The following is a 22,030-nucleotide window of genomic DNA, read 5'->3' on the forward strand; positions in this document are numbered from 1 at the left end:
AAATGGAGTGTGACCACACTATTTTAATCCAGGACATAAAAGAGTTTCCAACATACACACTCAAATGTTTTTGTTTTCTGCTTTGATATCACATATGAAAAAATACACACCGACTCTTGGTTAATTCAATTCAGATTTAGGCAACTTTCACAACATTCGATATGTTTAGTTGTTGCTGCGACCACTAGAGTTGGAATTATTTAGCAAACAACTCTTTTCTAGAATTTATTAACTCAAGACAGGTTCATAATTATGTAGAAACATGTTTAGATTTTTTTGTAAAAAATCCAAACCTTACGTCTCTCAGCGTCGCACAGTAACACCTGCATCAGTTGCACCACTCTGACGTGGCAAATAGAGGGACTCTACTAAGGATACGTTATCTTCTAGGTGAGCTGTACATCGGCGGTGTTGGCAAGAGCATGTACAACAGCCTGCCTCGATTAATAGCATCCCGGGAAGGATACAAGGGCTGCCTGGCATCTGTGGACCTGAATGGCAGACTCCCTGACCTGCTGGCGGATGCCCTCCAGAAGGTGGGCGAGGTGGATCGTGGCTGTGGAGGTGAGGCATGAGACAAGCATGGACATAATCACACACACAGGAATGGTTTCCTTATTTCTACCAGCAAAGAGCAGAGATTAATCCACACAAAATTGAAAGTGATTGCTGACTGAAAACTAATCAAACTGCATTTGTTATGGTATTAAACAGCTTTTTTTTTTTTGAACGCCCATTGTAATTAGCCAGTGACCACATTCTTTAGTTATATTATTTCTGATGATACGTGATAGCAATGCTCAGTCAAGTAATCCTGCTGTTTTTCTCTAGCTCGAATCAAACTGGGAAACCTTTTGTCAAGCACATAGTTCTACTGAGGCTTTATTGTCTCACCAAAAAAAAAAAAAAACAAACTCCCCAGGTAGCTTTTTCTTTTACAGGAAACATTGCTCTGATCATGAAGAGTTATATAAGCTTAGCTGAAGTTTGGCCACAGGGTGACGTTTGGCTAAAGGTCATTGACTCTCAAGAATCAAAAAGGCGTCTCTCTCTCCTCTCAGTTTGCGAGCTCTTTATTTGATTTATGTTCTTCGGAGTCAGTCCCAAATTATTAATCACCCTCCTTTTCAAGTTCCTATATATTTGGACATTGATTTAGTTTTTTAGATGAGTCACAGTGACATAAAGACACTTGGAGTCAATCACTCTCTATTAGAGTCAGTAATTACGGCGCATCTGCTCAGGCACCCATCATTTTTTAATTGATTAATTAATACTTTGTTGCCAGGTGATTTGTCACAAAATTCACTCATTTTATTGTATTTTAACAGTAATCTTAATTACACGTCTCCCTGCTAAACCTATTTTAATGAGAGTGTGCATCAATCAACTAAATTGTTTTTTTTTGTATGAAATATTGTAAATAACTGAAATTGATTTAACAGCAGTGAAGATGCATCAACCCCCCCCCCCCCCCCCAAAAAAGGAAGAAAAGAAACACCACCCGGTAAATTCTGCTGTAAACCCCCTGCAGGTCCCAGCACCACCTGCACAGAGGACTCCTGCCACCACCAGGGAGTGTGTCTACAGCTTTGGGAGGGCTTCTCCTGTGACTGCACCATGACAACCTACGGGGGGCCGTTCTGCAGTGACCGTAAGTGCAATTGATTTGCGCCTGAATGACCAGGATAGCGGGGAATGTCTTAAAATAACGTGGCTCGCTGGTCACCGCTGCAGAATAAACGATGACACTGAGCGGATCACACAAGTGAGGGATTTACAAGCGGAGTGAAAATATCTATAAAATATGAATTCTCTGTTTGAGGACATTCAGTCAAGCTCATTGTGTTGGTTTAAATGTTTTAACAAGGAGCTTCTGCGGATGTTTTATTAGCTTACACTAAATTTTACCCTCTTAAAGACTGTCGTGATGGTGGCCGGTTGGCCGGTCTGACAGAAGTTCAAAATGTGTCCCAAAATGGTCAAGAAAAAGAACGCGTGGCCCTCGTTGTTTCATAGTTTTGGATTTGCTGTGGTTTAATGAACTGCAGACTTAAGGTTGATGTGACAAATTCAACGCAATAACAACACGTCAGAACCCGTGTGATGCTCACTGTTATGGAACGCCAGCATGGTTGCAACAGCTCATTAGTACCAATTGTTTCACCCCTTATGCAAAACAAATTGAAACCAATCGTAGTTGTCTGAACCGTCGTAGTTTTTTCATTATATCACAGTAGGTTTCAGTGCTATCTTAATTAGTTTCACGTGGATTAATGGTAATATACCGCATTCTAACGCGAGGCCTTGACGCACGGTCTTCATACACGACACACTTAAAAAAATCTCCTGCCTGCCTCTGTGTTCAGAATAACACAGTCGACTTTTCATACTTGTAATAGCGAGAGATCAACATTAAGAATATTGGTTCAGTGGTCATGGCAACTTTAGCTTCATTTGCTGCAGAGTCATTTTGAGTAACGCCAAGAACTGTGGCAGTCATTCCTGAAATGTGCTGTTCCACACCATTGTTTTAGGAGAGAAAAGGACATCACACTCTAAACTGTTGGGGACCATTTGAAGTTAATTTGATAGCAATGAATACATCAGACTTTTTATGTGTTTTTCATAAACGAACAAAATATTGTTTGGGAACTTTGACAACACACCAAAAGCGTCCTCCCGTTGTTCACAGATTATAATCATCTGAGCTTTATTTTTTTTCTTAAAAAAACTGCATTCCCCCCCCCCCCCGATTGTTTGTGTTGTGTTGTAAATGCAGTTAAATGTGCTTGCTCTACTCCATTGATCTTACCTGAAAATCAATAGGTTGTCCTTTGTTGTCTTTATCTATTACATCCCAAGACTGTGCAAGTGGATAAACTATATGTTTTGCTGTTCAAAGCTGCTTTCTGCATGAACAAGAGCATTCTATACTGAGTAATAGCAGGAGAGCCCCCCCCGCTAACACTGCTACCACATTAAAGGGAAACTGGTGCCTCGCAACATGTTTTTTTTTTTTATCATTTCAGTGCAAATGTCAAACCTTCTTACTCTGAAATCAACACAAACCTTTTGTTGTTCAAACCAAAGATGGCAATGTCCCCGTCTCCTACTGTAAGTGGGTGTGGCCTCCTCGTTTGAAGTGTAATGAATGTTGCACGAACAAAAGTGGTTTTCACATTTCAATTTGTAGCAAAAAAAAAAAAAAAATTTCCTTCAAATGTCTTTTCTAGTGGTGGGAAAATGGTACAGGACAGATAAGTGCTGCAAGATCTTGAGAGTGTGTGCTGATTAGACAAAGCTCTCAACTAAAAGTTAACTTCTCCCTACTTTGTCCGTCTGAAAATGTTAGAAGACGTGTGGCTCGTGAAAAATGAGTCCAATATTTACTACAGTGTCTTTTGGGCAAAAGAATCAGTCATAATCTGTGTTCACAATCACCTCTCCCTTTGGACAAATCGGCTCCAGATCTGCCACTAGACTCCTTAGATGGAAACGGATGTAGGAAATGACTCAAATGATGTCAGCGTGCTATCTTGTTCCTCTATAATTCTCTGTTCGCACTACAGATTGCACTTCTTTCTTCTTTTTTTTCTCTTTTGAATGCCCAAGAATGTGGTCAGCTATAACTGGAATTGTGAGCGTTCTTATCGTGGCCTTAGATAGCAACAACCCCGAACATTTTCTACTTTTTGAGCAAAAGAATTCCACTGCAGAAAAATTCAAGTGATGAATTTAGAATGAGATATTAGTGTTGACTTTGGTTGAAAATTCTTCTAAAGCCCATGTCAGACCACAGGTTCCTCTGGCTCACTGGTTAGCACTATTGCCTCACACCAGGAAGGTTCTGTGTCCCCAGCTCTGCTAATTTTGCATGTTCTGCCTGTTTCTTTGTGGGTTGCATCCGATCCGACTCGGATGGCTACTCACTGCTCTGTAGACGATGGGTTCAGTGCAGGTTTGTACCGCTCCGAAACGGCCATCTCTCTTTCAAGCAGAATGCTACAATGCTACATGGTAAACAGTTGCAGTCTGCTGCCCCATCCCCTGCAGTTAAAATGCACCACCCCCACTCAAGTAAACAAGGGAACCTTCCAGACTCACTTCGCTACTAGAGACTGATGACACTCTCTGAGATTTTGTTGCTCGAAGTGAGTGGAGACAGTATTTGGAAAAAATACCCTGTCATACTTAATAAATCTGAAGTCTTTGGGGTTGTACGTTAGTGACACGCAGTAGTTGTGTACCAGTAAAAACTGTTCTACTAGCAACACGGCCGTCGTAGACTCGCCCAGCCGGTCACCAAAGAAGAGTCCTTCAAAGTTTGTTTGTCACATTTGCGGTGAAACATATTAATCAGTTATAATCAGAGCTACATTCCTGATTTATGGAGGGCAGTAGGGATGAGCATCATTCCCGCTAAGGCGTGTCCTTGACAAAATGTACAAGGTGTGGGTTTGTTGGCGGCTGTTCACGCCATCGTCCAAGCAACTCTCTAGAATCCCCAGACTACGAAAGATAGTGAGCTCCAGTGAATTCACCCATAAAGTGTATTTTGCCTTTCAGGTACACACATATCGGTGTCTTGAGCTCATAAAAGTGAGATTATGGAGCATAGAACTGGATGCAGAGAATGTGGCTTCCACTGGATGATGCACTTGGGGGTTTTCAAATGGACTTTTGTGCAGTTTCGCTGTTGTTCTTTGCTATGGCTGTTAAATCACCATAAGTTAAACACAAAACATATGTGGCTGGCTCTTGCTGCATTGTGGTGTCACAAAGAAGTGAATCAGGAGGGAGAAACACATATTTGTGAGCTCAAGACACGTGCTGAGTATGTAAGGCTTTTGTTTTTTTTTCCTTTTATTGGAGCTACAGTATTTCTGGGAACTCGGCAGCATGGTGTGACCAGAACTGACCAAAATTTTATGAAACCCAACTGCATTCAGCTTCCAACATGCTCCGAGCAGGGGGCCCGGGAGCTGCATGAGTCACGCTCATTTTTGGCACCAGAATTATAGTACGGCAGGCTTGGCATCCCCCCACTCTCCATAGCCCTTCTCCTCCCACTGTGTCACACAGAGAGTCACCTACATCACATGGAAAATGCCAGGTCGCTGATACGACACTGTTCTGCTCTCGGCATCAACAAAATACAACCCAAAAATCTAAACTAAGATTTATAGAGAGTGAGATTTTTTTGTCATGCTCTTCATATCTATTTCCATGCAGATAACAGATTCAGTTTCAACAGACGATGGCTTCTCCTCTAAACCACAAAAACAAAACACACACTCTTTATCACAGTGGAAAATGATCTCAACAGTGAGAGATTACATGTTGGAATGCCATTATTCAACCCTAATCAAAAGTTCAAAGGACACATTATGGAAGCCCTACCAATATCTTTTAGTCACTATAGTGGAATTTCTGTTTGAAATTCTAGATTTCCTGTAATTGCAGCTACTCTGACATACCCACCATCCTCTAAGCTGGAATTTCAAATGGCTGCCTAAGGCTAAACCGTTAGAGCACTCTCTTCACATGAATGTATTTACATGAATATTTGACTTCCATACACAGAGAAGATCCATCTGTTTGAAGGATATTTAATTCATATTTTGTCTATTTTAATCATGCAATAGCACAGTTTGGTCAATATATGTTTAAAATACCAGATTTTTTAACTGACACTGCCAAGAGCAAATACTTAGAAATTCTCCATTTCTATGCCACACAAACTCTTAATATTCAATACAAAAACGTTTTAAAATTCCGCTGGTATAGAATGTAGCGACCAATTTTATATGCAACAATTTTACTTTTAAATAATATGGCGGCTCGTTGAAAACCACCCCAGAACACATGTTCTCACATTCAAACCTGGACGAATAAGCATGCCGGGCGGAAGGATTTGAGGCACTCCAGCTAGCTCGGAATTCTCCGGATAAACATGGCGGAGGTGAAGGAAAGTGACCGAGGACGACAAGAAGAGCCACTATTGTCACTTAGCTAGCACAAACTAGTCGTTAGCAACTGCATTAGTGATGCACCATAGGGGCTCTATGAATTAAACCCAAACCAAACCTTTAGCCTAGCGTCAGCCTAGCCTAGCTGCACTCTCGAGCCTCAGGTACTCTGATAAGCACTCTTATCTTACTCTTCTGCTCACTATGTTTGCAGGAAATGGATTTGGCAGGCAGGGATATTGACGGCAAACCTCAGACACGGCTTTGTGGTTCAACTGATGGGAAATGCCTGCTTCTTGGCCAGAGTGTTGTTGTTTTTTTTTTTAAAGGAGAATTAAATCATTTATTAGCGTCATTTTTGTAATTGCACAGATTACATTCTCAAATGTGAGTCATCCACAGGGCTTCACACTTAGAATTGTTGGGTAGCTGTGTCATGCTGTATGTCCCTGCATGTACACAATTATTACCGAACAACTGACTCGCAGTCAAGACAAATGCAATATTCAAAACATCTTTTTTAGTTTTTATCCGGCCATATTTGGCGAGGACTCTCTATCATACAGCTGATCAAAGGTCAAACCAATACATCAATCCAATTCCCGGGAAATAACGAGCCTTACGCTTCAGGGGAGTCATCATTTCAGTTAGCAAAACAAATGGACGACGTGACAGTTTGAAAATATGCACAGAGAGAATAATGTGTTGTAACTATCCGTGTTAGCTGGTAAATTCTGCAATTCATTCCACAATATTCTTTATGTATCCAATAATCAGGTTTCTTTATCTTCCATTTGAAGTATCAGTTATGAAGGTTGAGTGCTGTAAGCAATAGATGGAAGAGAAACAGTAAAGTAGACGTGAAGGAGTTTGTGAAGCCACTAAAGCGCTTGATTTGATTTGTACCTTGGTAAATTCATATTCATATCGAGACAGTCAGTTATCACATATGTCATAAGCACCTGTGCTCGAGGTCATGATGATGTTTGGTGCTTAATATTCGGCACTTCTTTCTGTAAACATATGGAGAGTGTAATTATTGATTAACCTCTACGGTGTTATATGATTGTATTTATGCGTGTGTGACAGATGTACACAAATACCTGAACTGTACATTCCTATCACAACGAAACAGACGTGAAGTTTTTACAACTCAAATCTCATTTAGGACGATGAAAACAAGTGCTGGGAAGCAAAAAACTTTCCACGACGCACCGGTAGAGGCAACATTTGACTCAGGAAAACAGATTATTTACAATTTCCTACCCCCCGCATTGTGACCCAACCTCTCCCAGTCATGAGAGTCCACATATAACATGCCACATGTAACACACAGAACGCATGCAATTCCCTCTGACTCGGAATTTACAGTATGTAACCATAGTGATAGCAGCCATCAGCAATCCGGAGAATGCAACTTGCCATTCATTCCTTTAGAATCCCCAGGGAGATAAAGCAGACTGTAAATTGTTCTTGTTGCCTGCAGGCATGTATGAAAGGTACACCAACATGTCACAAGACAGCAGCCGTCTTTCTTTCACATGCCAGTTTAGCGAGAACTACAATGGTTTAGCATTTTCTCCAAAGAACTTTTCGTCTTTATCAGGCAGAACGAGAAGAAGAGGGTTTGCGTTCAGGTTTTACCCCACAAATGATTTGGAAAAATGTTTTGGATCACATTGTTCTCAACCGTTGAGGTGCATCGTGACTCAAAGGGAATGAATTTATGTATCTTTCTTTAGTAGTCCGTCAAATCCTGTTTTTACATCGACCTTCATTTCAGGTGGAGTCATACATGATTGTGCCCCAAAGGCCGTGAGGATAATCCATGACTGACTAATTTTGCACTGCAGGTCTCAAGAAAACCTGTATTAGAAATAAGTTAAAATAAAGGTAGCAAACATCAAATATTCATTTCCAAGAAGACAGCATGTTCACATTTCACTTTTTATGTTTATTTGGCAAATCCCCCCAAAAAAAGAAAAGAAAAATTTCGGTGTGGAACCGTCATCAAAACGTGAATTAAAACCTGTACTGTATACTCTCACTGTGTGGAAATGCGTAGGCGTTCTAATATTGTGATGTGAGCCAAATAAACAAGTGAAGTCTGTGTTGTTCTCATTGACTTGAAAATTTCCAAGGTGCGGGGGGGGGGGGTATACATTATTGGATTCAAGATTTAGCAGTCTTCTGAGGACCCCAGCACAGAGTCTTTTTCCCTACAGGAAAACATATTGCTGCTCCCAGTACGATAGCGACCTACCGAATGTTGGCTCATGACACAGTTGTGGGTCTGGGCTGTATAAAGTCAGGGGTGTGGGTCATAATTGGGATCAAGCAGATGTGATGTACTGTCACTCAGCATCAAAATAACAGGACTATAGGGCTTTTGTGTCCACTCTGTGAGAAATGGGCTGCACATTCAACAGATTTTTCACCGTTTCAACATTTCTGCTTCTTGCTCATATCAAGCACTCGCGTAAACTAATGGGAGAATGTATATTTTAAAGCAATTAGGGTGATTGGGATCAGTAATGTTCCCACTTAAGAGATTTCGTGGACAAAGGAAGTGGAGGTAGAGGTTTGCACCTCTTACAGTGTTATTATTTCACGATCCTGTCCTCTCAAACATCAAGTGTTATAGAGCTTGTGGTATTAATTGAGCCATAGAAAAGCTGGATGGTAATGTAGAAATAATCATCTTGCTCTTACATTACACAGTAATGCTTGTACAGGCTCTCTACGCTTAAGACTCTCCATGCATGCGGAATTTCATTAAGAAAGAGGCTTCATTTTTTCCATCAATTCCCCACAATCACCTCCAGAGGGTCAAGTCCGAGTCTTGGCAGACCTCCGCCTCCCGCCTGCTTAATATATAACGAATTACCACAGATTCCAAAGCATACGCTCACCTCCCAGACCTCTCAGGTTTACCCAGTGTGCCTAGGGTCAGAATCAAACGTGGTGCCCCTCACCTCTGTAACAGGCGCCCTGATTATGAGATGCCTTTAAGAGCTGTCGGTACATTCAAGTCAGGGCTTCAAAGGTTGTTGGGTTTTTGTTTTGTTTTGTTTTTTTCATTTTTTAAGTGCAGTAATTGCTTTAAAGTGCAACATACAGTAAATGTCTCCTAATGTCTGTAGCCTTTTTTTTTCCCCAGCTCTGTAACATATTGTGCACTGTAAATGGTGCAATAGACGTAAATTCTCCTTGCCATGTCGTACATGAATAATGCTCGCTGCTGATGGCTCAGGTTATCATAATAGTACCCACTTTGTAGTATTTCTTTCTCTGAACACCAGAAGGCCTCTGAGGGCAATTAAAATACATTGTGTGCTCACTAGCTGCTGATAGGCATTATTTGGCCCTATTAATTTTTCAAACAAAGAAATTGGAGGATCACAGATTGTTCCTCTTAAGAGAGCGACTGCCAACTGAACCTCCTAGTCATCACTATTTACTTCACACCCACGGAGAGAAGCTTTGCTCACAGCATGTCCTTTCCAACTACTACAGTAATGGATTCTATCAAAGTCAATTAAATGGTCTGCATTTATATGGCACTCATCCAAAGCTCATTACATTTTGTCTTTCATTCATCCATTAACGCAAACACACACATGCACTGATTGCTCAAGGGCACGTAGACATTTGGGCGTGAGAGGGGAGATGGGTTTTAACCCACCGGTCCTGAGATTAGCGCCTCAGCACCTGCTGAGCCACAGCTGTGCACGTCTTTGTAAAACTGTCTGTAATTCATCTTCGTGATCGCCATCAATACGGCAACACGTACACATCTGTATTTTATGATCATCCGGTATATTAATGTCTTGCACTTTGTTTTATTACGCGTCTTTGTCACAAAAATGGGGAGATGATGCTGCTCATCCCATTCGAGACATCTTAATTCCTTGTTTTGGTAAATTATCTGTGTTACACATGAAGCGTGAACGCACAGTCCAGCCGTCTACAGGTCAGGACATGAGTAAGTGATGGCTGCATCGCGATTCTGCTGAAAACAGCACATTGGTTTTGATACAAATCTTTGCCCCATCAAACATTATGTTCTAGATATTCGACTGAGCTAAATTTATCCTAGATATTTTGATACCCCCCCCCCCCCCACACACACACACACACACACACACACACACACACATTTCAGGTTTCATCACTATGATCCTTGCTGCTGGGCTTTGTCAGCTTTGTTCAACATAGAGACACTGTATTCCATAAATGATCATCTTTGCCAAATTTCTGTGTGAGTCATATGGATACCCTGAACCCAAGACTGCTTGCACAGCTCCCCACTGCTTCTTTAACGGTAGAAGATCTTGACTATTGTGTAGCAGCTTCTAAGGTTACGAAAGTTAAACGGTGGCTGACAGGGAGCTTTAATCTTTATAATTCTTTGCCAAAAAAAAAAAAAAAAATCCCGTCAACTCTTGCTCCAGTATAATATGCGCTGCATAATATTACCACAGGTTAATGTCTGACCACTCAGAACACTTTTCCAGTTTTTCAGGCTTGTAGTCTTGAGTGGAAAGCTTTTGACATTTACATAGATGTGAAGAGAACTCCTGAGGGAATAAAAACCTCCTTTGACTTATTTTTGCTCCTCTGTCCTTGTTTCTCACATTAAAATGATTCCTTGTCTTATGGGTTGCACTTGAAAGGGCAGTATTATGTCGAAGGGTCCACAGACACAAAAAAGCAGTCGCCATCTAAATTCCACTTAAGGTAGATCACATTGTTGTGTAGAAACAGAATTAAGTAAGCAGACCAGATTCATTTTTCAGCCCTTCCGGCAGATGACATGTTGAAGGCCTCAGAGTGACACTGAGTCATACTGTACTTCTCATAACTGTTAATCTGTCTGTAAAAAAAAACAAAACAGTGAAGTGTAAAGGAAAAAAATATGGTTCTGCTCTACCAACTGTGCGCATGAGAATTTGGGAAGTGTGTTAAGTACTGAAAATAGATTAAAGTTCATGCGACCCAATTATTTTTGATACCTAGTGATGGCTGGGCACAATAATAGAAGAAGGGATTTAATGGATAGCCTGGTTCCATCAATTTAATCCATAAACATCAAATTCAGTGGGATGTGTGGTGGGTATATATAATCAGTATTTGAGGAAATCAAATCAAAAGTGGTACCTCAGGCCAAGTCAAGTCCTGGCATAGGTGGCTGGAAAACAGGGCCATATCCCATGGTAATCTGTTTCTGTCCTTGTGATTTTAGTAAACGAGATTTAGTTGAACTTAACAAGTGCAAAATGAGTAGTTTGGCTGATTTATTATTAGTATTACATGCTAATTACATCCATTCAGTGTTTTACAGTTTGGCATTGAACAAGAAAGCATAAAAAGAGCTGACAGAGAGCAAAGAAATCACTAAAGGAGAGCAAATAGAAAACGTTTCATTGCTTTTGGGTGTTGGAATATTTCAATGACATTTCCCCGGTGACAAGTTGGTTCGACGTTACTTGACCGAAACATGTTGATTCTAATATCGCCAAGCTGTAATCATCTCTCTTGTAATGTAATCCTTTTGCGCTATCAAAACAAATGGAAAACAAATTGCGAGCACACTGATAAAGAGCGATAATTAACCAACTACTGGTAGTTGTTGCCTCTTTTTTTGGAAAGTTGACTTGAAATATAGAGTAGCATGTATTTATTGCAGCACGAATGTATGTCTGGCATTTGTGACGTTCCAAACTGCTTGAAAAACGGTCAAAATTAGAGAAGAAATAATGATTTTAACTGAGGACCGACCTACTTTATTCTGCAGTACACATCACCATCAGGAGGTGCGGCTGAGCCAGAACAATGTGGCGGCCATGTTGACGGATCACTCCAGTAAGGAGCAGCAGACAAGGCAGTATTTACCTGAATCTATCCATGGAATGAGCCAAGGAAGACTCAGGGGGCAGAGTAGTCATAGCGCCACCTGGTAGTACCAGAATGAAGCATATGGTTTTTTGGGTTTTTTTTTTTGGGGGGGGGGGGGGGTATTCATAGAAGACTGTGTTGTCTACCTGAGTAGGTGGTTGTTCTGTAGAGCCACCAAGTAGCCACACAGGAAGTGATATTTGCACCATAGTGCACACATGCAAAATCGTCTAATCGTCTATCTCGCGCTACGCAACAGTCAGACACTCTGATGCGCGCGGCGGTGCGAGGGCCTGGCCTAATTAGGGCCTGGCATACCCTTGATGGAGGAACGTTCCATCTCAGTTGTACTTGCGCTCACGCTGTTAAATACACAAGATGATTATCATCTGAAACAGGTTTTTTTCAAAACCTCTTCTGTGTGAAGCATTAGGTTGAAACACGTAGTATTAGTTGCATTACTAGTACTACTACATTACACTACTAGTAGTACTATAGGACAAGATGGACTGGCACTTGATTATTTAGGTGCTTACAAATGATCAGATCAATTAAACTATGCGCTTTCATTTTACTGATGTGTTTTTTTATCATTATTATTTTGGGGTAAATAGTGCCCAGAAAAGTGAAAATAAATATTGTTGGCATTTGGTATAATGCTTTACCTCTGTTATGTTAAAGATGAGAAAGTACAGTGGCACAACTGAGTGATGTGACATTATTTTAGCTGTTGTTGAAATGCTATGTTTTCATTGTGTAGTGATAAAAAAATATGAATCGTCGTCGTTGTCCTCTGCTTATCGGGGTCTGCGTCGTGGGGGCAGCAGCCTCAGCAAGGAAGCCCAGACTGCCCTCTTCCCAGCCACTTCCACCAGCTCTTCCAGGGGAATCACGAGGCGCTCCCAGGCCAGCCAAGAGATATAATCCCTCCAGCGTGTCCTGGGTCGGCCCCGAGGCCTCCTCCCGGTTGGACATGCCTGGAACACCTCCAGAGGGAGGCGTCCAGGAGGCATCTTCACCAGATGCCTGAACCACCTCAACTGTCCCCTCCTAACATGGAGGAGTAGCAGCTCTACTCTGAGTCCCTCCTGAATGACTGAGCTTCTCACCGCATCTCTAAGGGAGAGCCCAGCCACCCTGCAGAGGAAACTCATTTCGGCCGCTTGTATTCGCGATCTTGTTCTTTCGGTCATTACCCAAAGCTCATGACCAATGGTGAGGGTTGGAATGTAGATTGACCGGTAAATCGAGAGCCTCGCCTTTTGGCTAAGCCCCCCCTTCACACATCTTCCATATCAACCAGGTATGGCTAGAGGATCCAGAGGCCAGCTTGGAGATCCACCAGTTCCCAGGCCTCCTCCCAGTTGGACTTATCTGGAACAGTAGGGAGCAGTGGCTCTACTCTAAGCCCCTCGCTGATGAACGGGAGACGCCAGCCGCCCTACTGAGGACACCTAATTCGGGCAGTTGAACCTGTGATCTGGTTCTTTCATTTATGATCCACATTTCCTGAAAGAAGGAACAAAGACTGACCGGTCGATCGGGAGCTTTTCCTTTTGGCTCAGTTCTCTTTTCATCACAACGGTGCAATAGAGCGAACCCGAAATGGCTCCCGCTGCTTCTACGGCCAATGTCACGCTCTATTGTCCCCTCATGTGAGAACAGGACCCCGAGATACTCTAACTCCCTCATTTGGGGTGAGGACAGATTCTCTCGCTCATGCCAACAATCCTGCAGAGAACCATGGACTCAGATTAAAGTCCTTATTGACTTGATTCTACTGAATGTGGTTGTATGCTTATTCTCTACTACAATCAGCATGTTGAAATTAGTAACTATTGTGAAATAATTGCAGGGGGGGGCATTTTTCCTTGAAGGGCCTGTAAGAGTGGCAAGTGTCAATCTGCCTCCTGGTCAAATAACGATAATTATTAGGAACTAACATTTTTACCTCACAAAGAGGAAAACAGCATTCAAATTGATTTACAGATTTGTTTAGATTCGTTTATAATTTTAGTCATTTTATTTATTTTCTTCTTTACATCTGGCAGACTAAATCAAGCCTAATGTCTGGGCCAGATTGGGCCCCCGGGCCTCTGTTTAGGCTACAGTTATAAGATGGAGTGCACCCTCCCTGAATCACATTTACTTTGTGATTCCATGACTTTTACCGATTGCCATCATCAGACCAGAATGTCTCTTCTTCTCATACTTCGGTTAATCTAATTCAAAAATCATCAAGTCCTTCTTCACAAATAAACCTGCCCATTATTTAAAACCACTAGACATTGCTTGCCTGACCTCTCGTGACCCCTGGGCAGAGTGTCATGGATCAGGATAATGTAATGCAAGCTGATAGCTCATTAGAATGCACACAGACACGGGCTCTGCTAAGCTACGTTTAACAGATTGAAAAATACAAGCCACACTGCCAGTTTCACTCAGATATGCGACAGGTTATTTCATGATTAGTCATGGCCTCTTATGACTCACCCTGCAAACACTGACTGCTGGAGTGGGAGTTCAATCTTCTGCCAATGTCACACTGACTAACAGAGTTAGACGAAATATCCAAACCTCTATGATACACACTTCAGTCACTCTGTCCAGTTCAAACCACACTTACATTGTCTTAGACTGGAAGTTACCGGATACGATCTAACATCTCTGCAGCTCATCAGCTGTGCCACTATAGGTTACCATGTGAGTTAAACTTTCATACTTCTTCTGAAAACTCCTGTCAGTAGTATATGATGTTAACTCTTCGGGGAGGGATATAAATAGTGTCTGTGTTGTCTGCACGTCGCCTATAGATTGCTGCGACTACAGTCTGCAATAATGACTTTAACTAGGTCTCCTGCAGATCAGTGCCATCACGTTTCAAGAGATTGTCTGTCAGCTTTAAGATCCTATACCGTTGTATGTACTAGATTCATAACAAGAAAGATTTCCGCTGTAAAAGTTTTCAGCTGGTCACTTCAGCCAAGGAGGTCATGTTTTCAGGTCGATTTTCACCAAACTTGGAGGGGCAGTGTAGCGTGAGCCAAGGAAGAACCCACCTTTTTCTTTTTCTCTCGTGCAGATCGATTTAAGACAGCGACAATTTTTCTTTTGTCTTCTTTAGTCAAAACCAGTGTTGTGTTTATCTAACGCGTTCACTCTGTTTCTCTGCGTGAGTGTGTACGAATGTAAAAGAATCCCATCACCACGAGTATGTGAAGCTTATTTATAAATGAGTTTTATTTGTATTACTGTGACGAACACTCCAGACTTCATTTTGACAGTCACTGGGATAGCATGGTGTGGCTAAATACACTTCGGGTATGTCGAACTTTCCCCTTGTGCAACTTTGTCTTGTATTTGGTTTATTGAATGATACATAAATACTTCGCTCAGGAGAATATATCTCTGCCGAGCAGATGTCTTATTGCCTTGAAACCTCATTAAAGACTTGCTCATTGTGTGCCTGTGATTTGAGCGTCACATTCACTCATCAAATGAAATGCCTGAATTGTTCACTGTAAGTGACTATTTGTCGTGGAACTCAACTTATTGTCGGCATCCTCGACAGCCCCTTCATGCGGAGAAGACTTATTTTATGATAGAGCTGTGCCAATTATATCACCTGGCAGCGCTTATGCATTTAAAACACAGGATACTGCTCCCACAAGCCCCATCCTCCGCCTGAAAAGAATAAAAAACCATCAGTGTTATGCTTTAAATGTTTCTCATGGAGAAGAGGTTAGTAATGATCAGGAGGAGAAAGTAAGCATGATTGATTTTTTTTTTTTTTTTAAAACCTCAAGTGCATTGACACCGTCGCTACTTCTCTGGTTTTACAAGTAGCAGAGTAATGTAGACACATTTACAGGGTAAACCGTTAGTTAAAGCAAAACCAAAAAAAGGAGAAGAATAAAGATCAGCTCCAAACTGTGACACGGCACGCACACAACATAGTAACACCTCGCATTTGGTGTGTGAGTATAAAGGAGACCTATATCTCTCCATAGAAACAAGCCTGTGCCTCCGCCTCAGCATATCAAAGTTTCCTCTGTAATGGAGGATGAGGAGGGACCACGGTCTTCCTCATAAGAAGAGTTAGTGCTCATTCAAGAGAAGTGAACTCCACCTGATAGCATCTCTGTACTCCGCTGCAGTGAACGAGTCGAGCAGGACCAGTTAGGATGTCACTGTTTTGTTTTGTTTTTTCATTTCTTTCTCAGGGAGATGCAGCTTGTGTGAACACCACCGCAAAACATGATCAATAAACAATAAACCAGTGACGTTACCAACACGCCTCCGGGGGACACAGTTACACTAACAAAGGCACAATGTAGTAATGCTCCTGTCTAACTGAGCAGCCACAGCCTTGCCAGACTTCGAGAGAGGCTCCTCTATATATTAATATGAAAAGTATTTTTGTGTCAAGACAGAGTTTTTTCACAGAATATGTTGCAACATAAAGGTACAGTATATTTTTTAAGGGGACGCCAGTGCTCCTGAAACTATAAGACATGTTTGGTGCTGCATAAAGGCAGGCATGGAAAGCACAAGGCCCAGAATTCTCTTTTTTATAAAGATCAAAATCTTTATTTCCTTTAGGAGCTATCGTATGTGTTGAGCCTCCATTAGCAGCTTGCTTTGAACTCCCTGTATGTGACATGTTACTAGAATTTTGGTGGTTGGTGGAAAAAATCAAGAAAATGTCAATTAATTCTAATTTATCGTGTTTAATCTGCGTAACTTAATTTTATTGCTCTAGTTATCAAAAGCATGGTATTTATCTATTTAAAACTCTCCTCAAATTATTTTTCAGCCCTTCATAAATCCTGTCTGGTCAGATGTCATTGATTTCTTGCTGTATGTGAGGGATATTTTGCATAGCAGTACAGTGGCTAGCACATACGTTATTTTTTTTGGGTCATGGCTTATACATTATGGCAGGTTCTTTCCTTCTTTAAATAGTTTGCATATATTTGGGGTGAGGTCATTTAAAAAAAGGCTCTGTGGTATTCCCTGGCAGACCCATCTGTTGGTGCCACCATGATTAATTGTTCCGTCTTCCCTCTTCTGTTGCAGTTTATGGGTCCTTCTACTTTGGTTGCTTCATTATTTGAGGTTTGGGGTCATTTCTGGGAAAGCCGAGAACTAATTGTTTTATTTTTCTTTTGTAAATTCTTGCTCTTGACTCGAATATACCTGCCGTGTATGTGTGAAGTCTCAAAGCAATTGCTACGGTTGTGTCAGAGTTAGACACAGCATGACAAGATTAAACATTCCAGAGATGAAAAGCCAGCAACCTGTTAACTCTACTCTTAATTTTGCTGTATTTTCTACTGATACACCTGACAGCTCCATCTGTTTTGTGCGTCATCCAGTTGTTGCCAAACGTTTGGTTTTAATTGCATTTCCCTTTATATCCTGTTGAAGTTCTTTACTTCCTTATTGTAGATCTTCCAAAAAAAAAAATCCCCCTCACACTGCGGCCTTATGGACATCCATCCATCCATTTTCTATACCGCTTATCTGTTAATGGTCGTGGGGGGCTGGAGCCTATCCCAGCTGGGTGAGAGGTGGGGTTCACCCTGGACGGGTTGTTGCAGGGCCATCGTCTCTACTTAAATGTGAAGGTTGAAGACGTTGTTAGGTTACGCCCATCCTCCTCCTCACAGCTGGTAAATCCTTCTACATTTTGGACTGCGGTTTTGTCAGAGGTGTTCTGTCTTGTTTAGGTAAGTCGAGTCCCCTCAGCTCTATCTGCCGCTGTCCCCTTTAAACCAAAGTTTGCAGTTTTTGTCCGGGGAAGTGCAGTTTGATTGTTATGTTGACACCCCCAATTCTTCCAGCCACCACGTGACACATCAGCCTTCATTAGCTTGCTCTTTATCTTTGTAAACTGTTTTACTTCAAAGGGTAGCAACCACCGTTTTTTCTCCTCTACCGATGAAATAGTAGACACACACACTTCTGTTTGTTTGTACTCTTAATCTCAGCCAGAGAACATTACACTTTCTTCCAGTTCCAGACGACAACCTGACAACGCCACCTGGGGAATTTCACCCCAGGAGATATTATAAACTCAGACCAAAACCTTCACCACACTGGGCTTTGCAAGTTTAGTATCTGAATTAAGACAGAGACATGGTTTCAAAGGAAAGATCAATTTATTCATCAGTTATCAGTGACTGGAAGAATCTGTGGAGGGAAATTGGTTATGAATGTAGGTTGGATTAGTCCAGGCTTTACACGAGGTAGAAAAAGGACTTATTACATTGATATATTATATCTCTCAATGATTCGTTTCTTAGAAAATGCTTCTAGAGAACAATGTCTAAAATTACTGACGGGGGTAAAAAGAGTTGATGTCAGCAGTAGGGAGGCAGCCTCCTCCCGGGTGGGTTCCAGAGGTGCAGCCCATACAGTACCTACCACACGTGCTCACAGTTAATGGAAAGTCACTGCAAACACTGAATATATGGTGTCCCAGTGCCCTGTGATGGGAACCACTACACAGGCCTAGTCTCCAGCACAAGCCAGCCACCATCTCCCCAAAGACAGGAGGGAATAATCCAATTAATTAATCAAAATGACAAAACAACCACTTAGTCCACTCTGAAATGTAACATAGCCCTGCCTGAGAGAGACAGTGCAGGGGACCACAATGCAAAGATAAAGAGATAGGGCTAAGGAAAAATAAGGCCAATCTAAGGAGAGACGAAGCCAAAACTAAAGAGACTAAGGAACACTAACTAACTAACAACCACATGTCCCACCCACTGCGTGGATAAAATGGCCAAAAATATAAGCATAAACTATATAAACATTAGTAAACTTGTATCTGTAACATAAGGGAAACATAAGAATAGCAGAACCCCCCGTGGTGGCTGTTGAACCCCCAAAATAGCACAAATGAGACCTCGCATGTATGTAAGAGTGTATTCCTCTCACATGAAGCCGTATAGCGCCCATCTGGACTAGATGGCATATAGCTAGTATATAGATGTCGCAACAAGTTATAACAATTATCAACAATTATCATTCATCAATAATGGAACAACATACGTCACTCGTCGTTTTGCATGCAGATTAGCGTGGCAGTCTCACATCGTGACTGTCACAGAGGAAATGGCAGTGCAACAACAGGGTTAAATTTCATATAAAGGAAAAAAGGTGAATAAGCTATCCATATTCCAATTTAATTTCAGCATTTTCTTTTTCTTTTTTCTCTTTCACATTATGCAAGCAAAAGCAAATTCGTAACAAGGCTCGGCAATTTAGGCTACTGCCTCAGAGATGCCCCAGAAAAGATGAGCTCCTGGTTGGAAAGCAATTTTCACTATTTCCTAGCTGAGATTATGTGAATTAATAATGTAGGATTTGATTACTGGTTTAGACACAGTTACACTGAGTCTTGGTTAGTCTGTGTGGAGTGCTTAGTTTGCAGCATCAGTATCATCCGCTCATGTTTTGTAGAATCTGTCCGTTGATGCATTCACCTGTCCGTACATGCATAAAGATGGAGGCAACACAAGTTGGGACACACACACGCACACACACTTTACACACTTGTTCTGCTCATACAAAGTGTTGTACCAGCTTCCTCTATTCTCTGTGCAGAAGCAGATGCAAAAAAATTTTTAAAAAATTGTTAAAAAAAAATGAAGTGAAATACTCCCATTATGGAGTTTCCAGGAAGGCTGAACAGTATATAAGGCTTAATTTTGCCTTGGTGTGGTGATGGAGTTTAACAGCCATCAGTCGTTTAAGACTACAGAGATAAGAGGTGATTAGAGGGCTGCATTTGCTGCTAGGACAGAGTGGCGTATCTGACGGATTCATTTTGCATCAGAGAGTAGAGTTAGAGAGAGGAGATCTCTTTTGATAATAACAGTTTTTTTTAATGAGGGTATTGGGGAATCATATTTAAAGGTTCATTATTTATTGACAAAGTAGAAATAACGACAACAGTGCTGTAGTTGCAGTTGCAGTAACCTAGAGCACATATAATTATGTTGTTAATAGTGTAAAGTGGGGTCAAGGCTCTCCGAGAGGCTCAGTGCTTCTACAACGAGTGCTGTGGGCGTATAGGGATACCAAATAACATCGGAATTGTCTCACATTGGCAGTTATTGCCTCTGTTCGACCTCCCATTTTCAAAATGCGATTCCCAAAAGTGCCTCAAAGTCACTTTGCAATTTTGAGACTTAAGCAACGACTGATTACCAAGTGGACAATCTCCACTCTGCTGACTGTCCCTCTGTGCTTCACCCTACATGGGAACATGGTGGCTTTACTTTACAACCAGACCACGCTTCAGCTGAGCCTCGGATGAATGGCGGTCTATGCTGGCCCCCAGGGACACCAGGGCTTCCCAGTCGCTCCTGCAAGGGCTGTGCGAGAGGAGAAAGGTTACATTCAGTTTACATCATAAAGATGAGACACACGCACGCACACAGAGGCCCTCAGATTCAGAGTCTCAGTCTATCTGGCTTGGTTTGTGACTCTCTGTCAATCTCCTGAACACTCACAGACGCAGTGACACGCTCTTTTATACATCATTCACTCGCTCGCAATGTCAAAGCTCTCACTCTCGTTGGGTGATAAAATTATAGCCCACGGTGATGAAGAATTCAGAGAATGTGCTTTGCGGCTGTGTCACATTGGTCGTCTACGCGACGTCACGGCTTACGATCCTCACTCTTCCGTCCTTCTGAATGTTACATAACTACAGCAATGAGAGGTTGAAAAGATCTACACAACATTCAATACTGTATAGATCCCATTGCATAATTCACATAAAGAGCGTGAAACCTTTTTTTTTTTTAACTCCTTACATCTGCTCACCACATTAGGATTGTACATTTACTACCATAAATGTAAAGAAGTCTTTTTTTCTTTCAGCAACCGCGGTGTCACCTTGGATTATCACTTTACAACCTGACATACACAGTGCAAACAACAACAAAAAAGCTTTACTCGCCTTTGATCCAAAGGGAGTGTGGCGAGCATACTTTGAACAGCCCACTATTCATCACTTTTGATACGCTTTAGAATAAGATGGATTTCTATTCTTGAGGTCACAACTGCTTTTTTTGTTTTTTTTTCCTCCCTCTCAGCCAGAGCAACGAGCTTCTGTCTTCGGCTGCTGGAGCTGCATCTGTTAAAGGCTGTGTACTAATTTCCCCCTGCCCACTTCAATAAACTATTAAACCCCACCATCCATGTAAAATTGGCATTCGACAGATTTGTTTGCGGAAACATGGCGTAACAAGGGCCGTCAGACAAGCCGTTGTGAGAAGCCTCGCGTAATTAGTGGACCTGCAGATAAATAGAGGCTTTGACATGCACGCCACGTTTTGTAGAGACGCTAAACACCTGACGAGTCTTGGTGTGATGGACTGCACCGCATGCACCAGTCTTCAGCATAGAAACCCTCAGATCGCTGAAGTCAAAGACAAGATGCTCATTTAATCTTTTTAAGATTCTTTTAAATCGTCAGTCGTTGACTTTATTTCACGCTATGACAAAATGTCATTCATTTATATTGCGCATCATTAGAAATGAAAAAAAATGCTTCTCTGGACAGTAGAAGATTTAACAAAATACTATAAAGGATTTACTATTTTTAACTGAGGAGCACTGAGAAAGTGCATCTACGAAGGCAAACTCTGGGCCCCTGCAGGGAGCGTTGAGCGGACCCTCGCAGCCCTGCGCGTGTAGGAGTGTATGGCTGTTTTCCCATGAAAAAAAAAAAAAACCCTGATAATTTTTGTAGTGCGCATAAAGGAGCAGACTAATTTGTGCAATTCCTGCCACTGCTAGGTGGCGATAGAGAACACACACTTACCAGTCTGATGGAGATGAAATGTTTGTAACATCAGACTTACTTCCTTTATCTATTAGGTGGCACTGTGACTTAAATTCAGCGGATGTCTTTATGTTGGTACCATCATCAAACTCTGGCCTGTGCTGTGGCGAGTGAAGCTGACTCGCTTCATTAACCCAACGGCACGTTTTTCAAGGTGTTTCTGAGCAAATTTGAGACGCATCTGGTTGACCCACTTGGAGGAGGACATCAAAGTGTTAAAAAAAACCTTGTAATTTCCTGTTGCTGCCAGGTGGCGCTGTCAATAATCCGCTTTAAATTTTAACGAGTTTCT

The 22,030-nt window shown here is 41.7% G+C and overlaps 1 protein-coding gene across 6 annotated transcripts in view; it reads left to right on the top strand.

Annotated features, from left to right (window-relative positions):
* Window positions 1-22,030, top strand: part of nrxn2a (neurexin 2a) — a 126,160-nt gene that overhangs the window by 63,070 nt on the left and 41,060 nt on the right. For all 6 annotated transcript variants that reach the window (XM_086179143.1, XM_086179144.1, XM_086179139.1 and 3 more), the window contains 2 exons: window positions 391-564; window positions 1,535-1,654. In XM_086179143.1, coding sequence (XP_086035269.1) covers window positions 391-564; window positions 1,535-1,654 — 294 coding nt within the window. The remainder of the gene's footprint in view (window positions 1-390; window positions 565-1,534; window positions 1,655-22,030) is intronic.

The sequence above is a fragment of the Aulostomus chinensis genome, chromosome 15 (genome assembly GCF_037954235.1).
Source record: "Aulostomus chinensis isolate RoL2024-O1b breed Wild chromosome 15, RoL_Achi_v1.0, whole genome shotgun sequence".
NCBI classification, from domain to species: Eukaryota; Metazoa; Chordata; class Actinopteri; order Syngnathiformes; family Aulostomidae; genus Aulostomus; species Aulostomus chinensis.